We start from the raw sequence: 14,185 nt of genomic DNA, 5'->3' as shown, positions 1-14,185 counted from the left end.
AGTCACACATAGTAAAACAACTCTGGTCTTGGCAGACTAATAGCATTTAACTTTTAGGTATTTTTGATGTAAGGAGTTGACATTGATTGCACACAGTTCAGTGATCAGGACATCATGCATAGCATAGCAGCTGTCCACAGATTGTGGTCTTGTCAGTGGTCTGATCATTTGGTAGACTTGTGGTTTGTGGGTCTTGATCAGTGGTCTGTGATTGTGGTCTGTGACTGCTTGTTGGGATTGTGGTCCAAGGGGGTTACTGTTTGTACTCTGCAGAGCCAGAGAGCTGCAGGTTGAGATAAAGTGTGTGTGTGCAAGCGTGTGTATATCTGTTGACCGAGGGTTTCCCTTTCCTGGGCTCTGCTGTGAGGGCCAGATGCTCTCCCCTGCAGGAAACCCTGTTTACAGACACTCAGGACATGTCCAGCTCCACCCATATCCTCCATCCGTCTCTATCTCAGCTTTAGAACGCACATTTATTTTAGACATTTGATGCCCTTTTGAACTGCAGCTGATTGTGTCAACAAGTAATTGGAACCTTGAACAGCACACAGGGTCATGTGTCTTAAAGCAAAATTTATATTGTGATTGGACTACTTCACTTTACTGTTTTGTATTTGAAGCTACCTTTCATTCTGTTGCTTTTGTTTGGTATCTTATGTGCTGCTAAGAATATCCAGCATCACCCTGATTTCCAAAGCCTTTTTCCTGATTCCCAAAGTCATGACTAACCTAGCCCCCCTGAGGCCACACAGGCATGATCTAACCATGCAGCCCGTGTCACAGTGAAGAAGCTGAATGTTACTTAGTCTAGTCAGTGATAAGGCCTGATGCTGCTTTGCGTGGTATGATGGAGAGCAGAGAACACTGGCTTCATTGTCTCTGTGCTGCTCTGACTGTTCCCCCACAGTGGGGCACACAGCTCCCTCTGTCTCGCCGCCTCCATCTGCCTCTGCCCTGGGCACTGGGACTCATAAAGGCCACTATCTACTATCTCTGGGACCCGGCTGTCAGGCTGTTGGACAGTGTGCTGTTTGGTACCTACATGATATCACACAGTCATGCTGCTGCTTTATTAGCAGTCTGGTCACGCTGTGATGTCGCAACGTCCTCTGAGCTAACGGCTGGGCTGGAGCTGGAAGGGAAAGTGCATCGGTGCACTTTGTTAACGGGTGTCATCTCTCACAGTCAGCAAGACAGAGAGAGACCCACCCTGATGGAGGGAGGTTGTGAAACCTCCTCTCAAAGCCAGATTTCCATGGCAACCGGCTTTGAGTTCATATGAGGAATACCTTGTGAAGCGGAGACGTCAGTTGGCACACTTTGTGTGTGTGTGTGTGTGTGTCTGGACATGCTTAACTATACCAGAAGTCCCCACAAAAATAGTTAACATACAAAAAAACGAGACCAACTGGGGACATTTTGCTAGCCCCCACAAGGAAAAAGGACATTTCTAGGAGGTTTAGGGTTCAAGGTTAAAGGTTAGGTTAGGGGTTAGGGAAAATAGGATTTTGAATGGGAATCAATTGTGTGTCCCCACAAGGTTAGTAAAAGACTGTGTCATGATGTTCATGGCTAATGCAGCAGAGGGGCAGCTGGTTCTCTTGGACCTGGCTCCTGTACTACGTTGTGACTGATGTTTATTGGGTCTGCAGTAGGATGAGAAGCCTGGGCCAGACCACCTGCCTTGCCCCTACGAAAAAAGATTGTAGTCAGAGTGCAGTATAACTGCAGTATGCTGAAAATACTGAATCCAAAATGCCACTCTGGACTGCAGTAATTTATCAGTGTAACTAAAGTTAGAGTGCAGTATAAATTCAGTTCAACGATACAGTACACTGCAGTTTTCTGCAATTACTGCGTCCAAAATACCACACTCGACTGCAGTTACTGCACTTTTACTGCAGTTTCAAAACGCCAATCTTTTTTTGTAAGGGTGCATGGAAACACTACATTAGATCAACCCTGTGAGAACATGACCAGCTAACACTAGCAGCAGCTAGCTCGCATGAATAGCATGTACAGTAGACTGGAGACCAGCGCAACAAATATCACTTGGCTTACAGTATGTGCAGAATACTATCTGGCAGCAAGACCATTATGTTAGGAATATAGTTGTTCTGTGAGAATAACTCCAGCTATGCTAACAACATTTAGCTTGTGCAAACAAGACTGGCTATTTAAAGATGGTGTATACGAATAAGGCTGTTTCAGACAACAATTGTAATAAACATATTGGGCATTCAAGTATGTTTACTAAGAACCCGCCTGGCCTGTGAAATGTTGATATTTACAGTACTCGGTTGTTGTGAAAGAGAAGTCAGCTAGCTAGCTAGCTACAGTAGCTACATTGTACTTCTTAGACAGAGGAAGCTACACCCTACACAGTTCTTCCAAGAACAATGACGGCCTTGGTGTATGTTTTCAACAGAAGACGAACAGTAACAAAGGCCAACAACCCTCCGCCCAGGAAAGCGAGGGACACCTGGCATAAACAGGAAGGATGAGTGGAATGTGCTGTTTCTGACGAGGCCTGCAAACCCTCACGTTCTACTCTGTTAGCTGCACAGCTGGAGTGTTAGCTTTGTAGCCTATATTGTGCCGCTGTTTTTCTGAGTGCCCTGAACTTAATCATAGCAGGATGTTGCGTGTGTGTGTCAGTCTCTAAAGAAGAGCACACGTTAGTGGAACTGTAAAATACGTTACACATCTTCTACCCCCAGATGATAACCTGGTGAATATGTTACCATTATAGAATGCAGAAGTAAAACTTAACCCCTGATCTCTCTCTCTGCTCCTCCCTGTAGATGAGCGTGAAGCGGTGCAGAAGAAGACCTTCACCAAGTGGGTCAACTCCCACCTAGCCAGAGTGTCCTGCAGGATCACTGACCTCTATATGGACCTGAGAGATGGACGCATGCTCATCAAACTACTGGAGGTTCTCTCTGGAGAGAAACTGGTGCGTAGGCAGACTGTCAGACTGGTTTACATGGCACGTGCTGTATATGTTTCACTCGGATTTCCAGGTCACATATAGAGTAAATATTCACCTTAAACAAACTTCAAAGGTTAAAATGCTGTTCCCTCGGGTTCTAAACCTACAGTATATGTAATTATTTATACATTAGGCCCATGCATAGCTCATTTTCTTCACTGATTGTACAGGGCACATATACAGGTAACTGCCAAAATATAGGAAACACCAACATAGTGTCTTAATAGGGCGTTGGGACACTACGAGCCAGAACAGCTTCAATGCACCTTGGCATAGATTCTACAAGTGTTTGGAACTCTATCGGAGGAGTGTGACACCATTCTTCCCCGAGAAATTCCATAATTTGGTGTTTTATTGGTGGTGGAAAACTCTGTCTCAGGCGTCGTTCCAGAATCTTCCATAGGTGTTCAATTGGGTTGAGTTCTAGGCGTTAGCTACATGCTACATGGCAAAAAAGTAATGAACTACTGAAAACACTACCTAGATTTTTATTTAGTTCAACTACCACAAAGCTTCTGCGAAATGTAGTTTAATTACTAGTTGAACTTAGACTGTAAATCTTCCTCTCACAAACAAGAATGTTGAATATAATTTAATTTCAATTTACTCTACCAATTGTCTGTTCGGTTTGTCCTTTTGTGAGTAGGAATTTGAGAAAAAGTATCCACAGGAGTACTTATAAGCCATCTGTTTCTCCGACCAACTGTGTGTAACGGAAGAAGAACGCCACAGTGTTTGAACTGAAAGATACTGTCAGCTGCAACTGTGAAGTTAAAACCGTTTAAAACAGATACAGTAATTGTATATTTAGCATTTGTGAAATTATTTTATGTGCTATGAAAGTAGAGGGCTTTGATTCTAGAACAGTACGGCAAATGAGAATCCATTCCCGTGTATCTGTATTGAGTTGTTTTGGCTGCCAGAGCCAATTCGCTTCTGAACACAACATGTAAGGTACTTGGACTAAAAAAGTACGTTCTTGGGCTCGTACTAGTGTTGAGATTTTTATCACCTGGCACATGCGCAAAACCTTGTAAACACCTGCAAGACTTCGCCTGCATGTATATCCGTCTTGTGCATCAGGTGATGAGCGAACAAAGTATGAAAGCCAAACAGAGACTTGAGTTTTTGAAGTCTGTTTTAATTACTAGTTTTATAGGTTTTGGTCAATACAAATTAACGTGGCTATGTCGTTTAAGGGACAGCATAGGAATGTCGGGTCTAATCTGTGCTACGTTTGTGGTTCAGCAGTATAGACGGGTTGGCTGACAACTTCATGAAAATGATGCGTGCTGTTCAATGTGTCCGAAAGGTGTGTATTGTTATGATTCTGAAAGGTCAGATGGCTAGCATCAATGACAAGAAGCTGCCTTGTGGGGAATCAGAATTAGCTCTTTTCAGCTTCTTTTATCTTGTTGTTGATATCATGTCTTGTTTTGAGTTGTTTTGACTGATATCATGTCTATGCTAATATGGCTAAAATTCTCTAGCTAGTTAACTGTAACAATGTATTTTAGAGACAACAACTGCTCATTGTGCAAATGTATTTGTTTTCATTAAACATTTGAAGATGAAATATAGCTTACATGTTATCAACAGTCAAAGCCAGCCCAGTCTGTTTTGCCCCATAGTTGCCCACTTGTCGGTTTTATTGCTAACCACAAACTCGTCTATCTCACTCAACTCTCTCTCACCCACTCTGATGTATATAGCTATGTTACACGTTATATACAGATTACTCCCTCATATCTTATAGAGTCAACATTTATAAAACCAGACACACCTTAACTACTCTCTCCACCTCTGGGACAGAATGTATTCAAAGCAGCCCTGGTAAAGTCATGGTCTTTACCTGTATACTATGGAGAGGTTATGAGCAGTTCGGTTGAGGATAGAGCAGAGAAAGATATAAGGGTAAAGTGGATAGTAGTAGCGTGTCCTATTGGTTTACGCTCTGCTAGAGTTTCAGACTGGGTCACATATATTAGGTTACATGGATCCTGTTGTCTCGCATGGAAACATCATGGAAATATACACTACCAGACACACTCACAAATGTACACTGAGCTATCCACCCAGGCATCTGACAAACACAGAACTACACGTTTAAAAAACCTACATTTACCACAAACACACTAATGCAGATCCAATTATACAGTCAATGCACCGAGCAAGTTGCAGTATAGCATGTGGTTACACAAAGACAGGCCGAGTGCTTACAGAATGCTAGAGGCCAAGCTAGGTTAGACCTTATGCCCAGACTGGCGTCAAAGAGATTAAGGCAAAACCAAAACATAATTACTGACTATAGTAGTAGTAGTACTACGCATGTGACGTTAGAGAGCAAGCTTCATACTGAACTTTTCCATCTTAGCAGCTGTGCTGAAGGAGGGGAGAGAAGTAATTATCATGGCAGGATTGCCGCTAAAAGAGAGGTTTAGCAAAGTTAGCGCTGATAGGTTTGATTAACTATGTCTCAATTTGGCTCATGCACCCCTCCCCTCCTCACCCCTCCCTTCACCATCAGTGGCTTTTGAAAGGCAGCTCTCTGATGGACTCGTCCAGACAGCTCTGGAATCAAAACTCAATTAAGGCCGATTACAGCCCCTACCACTTTAATCCCCCCATCACCCTCAGCCTTGTGATTTCCAGTGGAACGTGCCAAGATCCTCCATTGAGGGAGCTCACAGGGCTTCGCTGTGAGAAAGATCTGACCACAGCTTCAACTCACTCCCAGTGAATGCAGTCTACTGTGGTCCCTTCAAAATATGAGTCCTTTGTCCTTCCCTCTCTTTTGGCTGTTTCGAGGAAGTAAGGCAAAAAAACTACAACAAAACGGAAAAATGTCAGTTGATTTTCTATGATGGAGGAAAGGAAGGCAGATATGATCAATGAGATCTTTGAGAGCGAAACAGTGGGGAAGTGAACAACATCCTGCTAAATGATCTCAAGTCAGACGACTGAATTCAAGCCAGCCGCCATTTCTCAACTGTTTCATGAAGAGTAGGAATTCCATGTTAGAGTTCACTCCACAAAACACTACATTAAAGTGCCAGATGGGTATCTCTGGTTTGGTGTTATTTATGTTGGGCAGAGGAGATATCCACTGGTATTCTCCAGCTGTCCCAACAAGTTCAGGCCCTGGGTACTTCCTAGGTCATGACCCATAGAGAATGGGCTCTAATCCTGGGAAAGCTTTAGATGACCTGTCTCTGGACATACAGTGCCTTGCGAAAGTATTCGGCCCCCTTGAACTTTGCGACCTTTTGCCACATTTCAGGCTTCAAACATAAAGATATAAAACTGTATTTTTTTGTGAAGAATCAACCACAAGTGGGACACAATCATGAAGTGGAACGACATTTATTGGATATTTCAAACTTTTTTAACAAATCAAAAACTGAAAAATTGGGCGTGCAAAATTATTCAGCCCCTTTACTTTCAGTGCAGCAAACTCTCTCCAGAAGTTCAGTGAGGATCTCTGAATGATCCAATGTTGACCTAAATTACTAATGATGATAAATACAATCCACCTGTGTGTAATCAAGTCTCCGTATAAATGCACCTGCACTGTGATAGTCTCAGAGGTCCGTTAAAAGCGCAGAGAGCATCATGAAGAACAAGGAACACACCAGGCAGGTCCGAGATACTGTTGTGAAGAAGTTTAAAGCCGGATTTGGATACAAAAATATTTCCCAAGCTTTAAACATCCCAAGGAGCACTGTCCAAGTGATAATATTGAAATGGAAGGAGTATCAGACCAATGCAAATCTACCAAGACCTGGCCGTCCCTCTAAACTTTCAGCTCATACAAGGAGAAGACTGATCAGAGATGCAGCCAAGAGGCCCATGATCACTCTGGATGAACTGCAGAGATCTACAGCTGAGGTGGGAGACTCTGTCCATAGGACAACAATCAGTCGTATATTGCACAAATCTGGCCTTTATGGAAGAGTGGCAAGAAGAAAGCCATTTCTTAAAGATATCCATAAAAAGTGTTGTTTAAAGTTTGCCACAAGCCACCTGGGAGACACACCAAACATGTGGAAGAAGGTGCTCTGGTCAGATGAAACCAAAATTGAACTTTTTGGCAACAATGCAAAACGTTACGTTTGGCGTAAAAGCAACACAGCTCATCACCCTGACCACACCATCCCCACTGTCAAACATGGTGGTGGCAGCTTCATGGTTTGGGCCTGCTTTTCTTCAGCAGGGACAGGGAAGATGGTTAAAATTGATGGGAAGATGGATGGAGCCAAATACAGGACCATTCTGGAAGAACCTGATGGAGTCTGCAAAAGACCTGAGACTGGGACGGAGATTTGTCTTCCAACAAGACAATGATCCAAAACATAAAGCAAAATCTACAATGGAATGGTTCAAAAATAAACATATCCAGGTGTTAGAATGGCAAAGTCCAGACCTGAATCCAATCGAGAATCTGTGGAAAGAACTGAAAACTGCTGTTCACAAATGCTCTCCATCCAACCTCACTGAGCTCGAGCTGTTTTGCAAGGAGGAATGGGAAAAAATTTCAGTCTCTCGATGTGCAAAACTGATAGAGACATACCCCAAGCGACTTACAGCTGTAATCGCAGCAAAAGGTGGCGCTACAATGTATTAACTTAAGGGGGCTGAATAATTTTGCACGCCCAATTTTTCAGTTTTTGATTTGTTAAAAAAGTTTAAAATATCCAATAAATGTCGTTCCACTTCATGATTGTGTCCCACTTGTTGTTGATTCTTCACAAAAAAAATACAGTTTTATATCTTTGTTTGAAGCCTGAAATGTGGCAAAAGGTCGCAAAGTTCAAGGGGGCCGAATACTTTCGCAAGGCACTGTACAATGCCTTCAGAAAGTATTCATACCCCTTGACTTATTATACATTTTGTTGTTTTACAGCCTGAATTCGAAATGGATTAAAAAACATTTTTCTCACCCATCTACACACAATAACCCATAATGACAAAGTGAAAATGTGTTTTTAGAAAACATTGCACAATTATTGGAAATTAAATACAGAAATATCTCATTTACATAAGTATTCACACCCCTGTTAGAATCATCTTTGGCAGTGATTACAGCTGTGAACTGTTCTGGGTAAGTATCTAAGAGCTTTGCATACCTGGATTGTATAACATTTGCCCATTCATTCTTTTCAAAAGACTTAAAGCTCTCAAATTGGTTGTGATCTTCGCTTGACAACCATTTTCAAGTCTTGCCATTTTCAAGCAGATTTACTGTAAGTCAAAACTGTAACTCGGCCACTCAGGAACATTCACTGTCTTCATGGTGAGCAACTCCAGTGTAGATTTGGCCTTGTGTTTTAGTTTGTCCTGTTGAAAGGTGAATTTATCTCCCAGTTTCTGGTGGAAAGCAGACTGAACCAGTTTTTTTTCTCTGGGATTTTGCCTGTGCTTAGCTCCTTCCCATTTCTTTCTCATCCTGAAATGCTCCCCAGTCCTTTAAGATTACAAGCATACCCATAACATGATGCAGCCGCCGCTATGCTTGAAAATATGGAGAGTGGTGCTCATTAATGCAGGGGTCTCCAACAGATTGATCACAAGCTACCAGTAGCTCGCAGCTCACCTATGAGTAGCTCACCAAACAATTCTGAAAGTACAAGCAATTTTCAGATGTTCCATTGCAAACTGTCATAAACACATCTCACAGGTATCAGACAGCGCAAGCCCTCAGCTACTATCTAATCAACGCCACATTGACATTATCCCACCCCTGGTTAGCCATTATTGGCTTAAAAAGCCAAACCTAACACAATATCTGCCAATTAATATCCAGCAATATTGTCTGTCTGTCTGTGGTGGGTGCGTTTTGTCAATCACCCCATGTGTAGCAAGTTGATGTGATAACTGTCTTGTGGGTTGACAGAAATACGTTCCCCCAAAACCTTCTCAATTAAATGTTACCTGCAAAGTAGGCTAACCTGGCAGATTAGCGTATATCATTTGTATTTGTTATTTGCAAACTTTGCCATGAAATGAGCAGCAACAGTACATAACCATTGCTAGACCGGCATGTTAGCACATTCCTCACTTGCTAGGTGAATTACAATTAAATATAAAATGTTCAGTTTTCTTCCAGACCCCCAAAAAATGAACAATTTTAATTTTGAGAGTGAAAACAAAAAATATATAAAAGCAGGAAAGATGTAACCGAGAACATAGTTTGGGAAAATACAAAAGACACATTTTGGCGGGGGAAATCACATATTTTATAGGACCCCCTTAGAGTTGTTAATTAACCATTATTTTACTGGGTATATTGATGGAAAACAGCACTACTTTATCTTGTACACCAAGGACCCGGGAAAGAGTTGCAGGGGAGAGAAGAGAAAAATGTGCCTATTTGAAAGCAAGAAGAAAATGAGTAGCCCTGTATCTTTGTTGAGACTGGGTGTATTGATACATCATCCAAAGTGTAATGAATATCTTCACCATGCTCAAAAGGATATTCAATGTCCGGTAAAAAACAAAATCAATCAATAGGTTCCCTCCTTTGCAAGGCATTGGAAAACCTCCCTGGACTTTGTGGTTAAATCTGTCTTTGAAATTCACTACTCGACTTGGGGACCTTTTACAATTATTGTATATGTGCGGTACAGAGATGAGGTAGTCATAACCTCTTAAGTCGACCCCCTACTTTTCGAACATTCTGTTAAAAATCGCTCAACATTTCGGCGTCCTGCTACTCATGCCAGGAATAGAGTATATGCATATGATTAGTATGTGTGGATAGAAAACACTCTCACTCATTCCATCAGTCTTTCCTCAACTCTTAGCCAAGAGAGACTGGCATGCTTAGTATTCATGTTAGCCCTCTGATTACGATGAAGAGTAAGACGTGCCGCTCTGTTTTGCGCCAGCTGCAGCTTAACTAGGTTTTTCTTTGGATAGTAATCAATATAAGATCAAACTAGAGCCTTGCTTTTTGGAGTGTGGTGTCATAAAAGCAGAGCATCTCTTTACTATGGACAGACTTCTCCCCATCTTAACCATAGAATCGAAATGTTTACACCATGACAGTTTACAATCTAAGGTATCACCAAGTAATTTAGTCTCCTCAACAGCCACACCATTCACTGATGTACCATAGATATGTCCCTGTATATAATGTACATTATTTTATTGTTGTTGTGTAATAGACACAGGAAAATCCTAAATCTGCCTACCTCAAGGATTAAAGAAGTCTGCTAAGTAGGTCATCAGCCAAGGGAGTCCTGCCTCAAGTTACAATACACAAAACCAAACAGTTTAGATTGTTGGCAGTAGAATATCAGTTACATGAAGAGTTTGAGTGACACTAATGTAATTTGCCTGTGTTAATACCACCTATCCCACTCTCTTTCCCCTCTGCAGCCCAAGCCCACTAAGGGGCGCATGCGTATCCACTGCCTGGAGAACGTGGACAAGGCCCTGCAGTTCCTCAAGGAGCAGAGGGTCCACCTAGAAAACATGGGCTCTCATGACATCGTCGACGGCAACCACCGCCTCACCCTTGGCCTCATCTGGACCATCATCCTCCGCTTCCAGGTCAGCTGACCACCCAGTACTCCTCTCTTGTTTCTCGCACGCTTTCGCTCTCTCTCTTTCAATAACGTATTTTGCATGTGCTAATCAGACCTGGGCTTAAATACATGTGTATTTGGGTATCTGGTATTTAAAACACTTTTTTCAACAAGTATTTTATTTGAACATTTGAATGGTTATTTGTAAAAATAAAATAAAAACTGTATAATGTGAGAGTGCATAGTTGGTAAAGGGATTTCGTTTTATAAGCTGTGTGGATAAAAAAAGAATTGTCTACTTAAATCCAACGATGTGTGTGAAAATGTACAGTAGATGGCAAGGAATGGGGGTGGGTGTGAATTTGTGTGAAAAGGAGTGCGGACTGGGCGGGCCTAACCTTGAATAAAATAGTGCAATGCCTTCACCTAGTAGGTGTTAGAAACTGGGTAGTTCAAGCCCTGAATGCCGATTGGCTGACAGCTGTGGTATCAGACCGTATACCATGGGTATGACGAAACATGTATTTTTACAGCTCTAATTACATTGGTAGCCAGTTTATAAAAGCAATAAGGCACCTCAGGGGTTTGTAGTACAGTATATGGCCAAAATATACCACTGCTAAGGGCTATGTCCAGGCACTCCGTGTTGCGTCATGCATAAGAACAGCCCTTGGCTGTGATATATTTGCAAAATACCATGAAAACAGGAAACTCACACCCAGAAGCGGCACTCATGGCCGGGGACTTTAATGCAGGAAAACTGAAATCAGTCTTACCTAATTTCTATCAGCATGTTAACTGTGCAACCAGAGGGAAAACAACTCTAGACGACCTTTACACCACACACAGAAACGCTTATGCCCCCCCCCCCGCCAATTTGGCAAATCTGACCATAATTCCATTCTCCTAATTCCTGCCTAGAAGCAAGGACTAAAGCAGGAAGCACCAGTGACTCGGTTAATAAAGAAGTGGTCAGTTGACGCAGATGCTAAGCTACAGGACTGTTTTGAACAGACTGGAATATGTTCCGGGATTCCTCTGATGGCATTGAGGAGTACACCACATCAGTCACTGGTGTCGTGTCTTTGGCTATGCCGGATTAAGTGATATGACATGCTATTCTATAAAATAATTTATCCGTAATTAATATTACCTGATTGAGCTAATCATGTAAATGTAATTGACTAGAGAGTCGGGGCACCACGAAATAATATTTATAGAGCTGTTATCTTCCGAATAAACTCTTAAAGACCCTAGTAATATTTTCCATCAATAGCAGTCAATATTAATCGTCACCTTAATTCAGTCTCATCTGAAAGTTGTAAATTATTGGTTATCTGCACGAACCCTGGCTAACAAGTTGAATCAGCAATACAAAATTGGGTTTCATTATTTATTTACTAAATACCTAACTAATCACACAGAATTACATATACAAAGAATGAATTATACCTTGATTTCAAATTACGTCATAAAGGAAAACGTCCCTAGGGGGCGGAACAGATATGACAGCTTGTTACACAAAAGAAAAGGGTCTGGGTTTGAGTGAAAGAGCAGGCAGACTGAGGAACAAAGGGCGAAGCTGTGCTATCGTAAATACAATCTTATGCATTCTAAATTACCGCCCATTTGAAAAAGGAAAATGCAATAAATATTTACTCTGAGCTGCGCTTCAGTAGGTTGGTGGTAGATGGAAGGCCGTGTTGCCAAACAGAGTCCTTTGTCCTTTGAAGAATATCTCTGCTGGTAAATTGGATATGTTGTAGTAATGTCGTTGTGTAGTAGACGGGATACTCTGTCTGTTCCTTCCTAACCTGCGTTTGCAGCTGCTGTTGCTAACTCAACGGCTAGGAGGTATCACTTCTGTAGTGAATAAGAGTTCAAAGTTCATACCATTCTCAACCAAAGCTCACGCTGATGTTGGCTTCATTCTGTAGTTATTATCTGAACCATTCTGACATCGGACCGTCGTCCTCACATCCTCGGAACAGGAGGTTACATTGTCGTCAAGGCTTTATATAGGAAGGGAGAGGAGGGCGTGTTTGAAAAGACTTATAGCCCATGTCCCTTCACAGGGGCGGGCCACTGATTGAGCAGAGCCCTACCTTATGAAAACCCAAATCTCACATTTTAGAAGCTAAAATCACATTTCATCCATCACGAATCATTTCACATTCAAACATTTAAATTGAACAACAATTCCATGTGAATCTGATAACTCTGTGTAGACTTTCCACTGTAGAGTTTGTCATCTTATCATTGATGAGAATGTCTCAGATGACAACCGAACTGACATCATATTCATTAAGTACCACCACATATGTTCAATTGGTCGGATTACCAGAATATAGTTAATTTCCCCCCACCTACTGATGTTCCCAGAATCTCTATGTTAACCAAGGGTTTTGCAAATGTAAAATCAGTAGGGTAGAGAGAGGAAAAAGGGGGAAAGAGGTATTTGACTGTCATGAACCTACCCCCAGGCCAACGTCATGACACTGGCTTCTACAATAAGTGCATCGACGACGTCGTGCCCACAGTGACTGTACGTACATACTCCAACCAGAAACCATGGATTACAGGCAACATCCGCACTGAGCTAAAGGGTAGAACTGCCACATTCGGGGAGCGAGACTCTAACCTGGACGCTTATAAGAAATCCCGCTATGCCCTCAGACAAACCATCAAACAGGCAAAGCGCCAATACAGGACTAAGATTGAATCATACTACACCGGCTCCGACGCTCGTCAGATGTGGCAGGGCTTGCAAACTATTACAGACTACTAAGAGAAGCACAGCCACACGCTGCCCAGTGACACGAGCATACCAGATGAGCTAAATCACTTCTATGCTCTCTTCGAGGAAAGCAACACTGAGGCATGCATGAGAGCATCAGCTGTTCTGGACGACTGTGTGATCACTCTCTCCATAGCCGACGTGAGTAAGACCTCTAAACGGGTCAACATTCACAAGACCGCTTGTCCAGACGGATTACCAGGACTGGTGCTCCAGGCATGTGCTGACCAACTGGTAGGTGTCGTCCCTGACATTTTCAACATGTCCCCGATTGTGTCTGTAATACCAACATGTTTCAAGCAGACCACCATAGTCCCTGTGCCAAAGAACACTAAGGTAACCTGCCTAAATGACTACAGACCCGTAGCCATGAAGTGCTTTGAAAGGCTGGTCATAGCTCGTATTAATACCATTATCCCAGAAACCCTAGACCCACTCCAATTTGCATACTGCTCAAACAGATCCACAGATGATGCAATCTCTATTGCACTCCACACTGCCCTTTCCCACCTGGACAAAAGGAACACCTACGTGAGAATGCTATTCATTGACTACAGCTCAGCGTTCAACACCATAGTGCCCTCAAAGCTCATCATTAAGCTAAGGATCATGGGACTAAACAACTCCCTCTGCAACTGGATCCTGGACTTCCTGACTGGCCACCCCCAGGTGGTAAGGGTAGGTGACAACTCATCTGCCACGCTGATCCTCAACACTGGAGCCCCTTAGGGTGAGTGCTCAGTCCCCTGTTCTCCCTGTTCACCCACAACTGCATGACCAGGCACGACTCCAACACCACCATTAAGTTTGCAGACGACACAACAGTGCTAGGCCTGATCACTGACAATGATGAGACAGTCTATAGGG

The 14,185-nt window shown here is 42.6% G+C and overlaps 1 protein-coding gene across 2 annotated transcripts in view; it reads left to right on the top strand.

Moving 5' to 3' along the window:
* Window positions 1–14,185, top strand: part of LOC112255529 (spectrin beta chain, non-erythrocytic 1) — a 127,385-nt gene that overhangs the window by 59,507 nt on the left and 53,693 nt on the right. For both annotated transcript variants that reach the window (XM_024428520.2, XM_024428515.2), the window contains 2 exons: window positions 2,805–2,956; window positions 10,373–10,546. In XM_024428520.2, coding sequence (XP_024284288.1) covers window positions 2,805–2,956; window positions 10,373–10,546 — 326 coding nt within the window. The remainder of the gene's footprint in view (window positions 1–2,804; window positions 2,957–10,372; window positions 10,547–14,185) is intronic.

This window comes from Oncorhynchus tshawytscha, linkage group LG01 (assembly GCF_018296145.1).
Source record: "Oncorhynchus tshawytscha isolate Ot180627B linkage group LG01, Otsh_v2.0, whole genome shotgun sequence".
NCBI lineage: Eukaryota > Metazoa > Chordata > Actinopteri > Salmoniformes > Salmonidae > Oncorhynchus > Oncorhynchus tshawytscha.
This window is presented reverse-complemented; position numbering and strand designations above follow the sequence as displayed.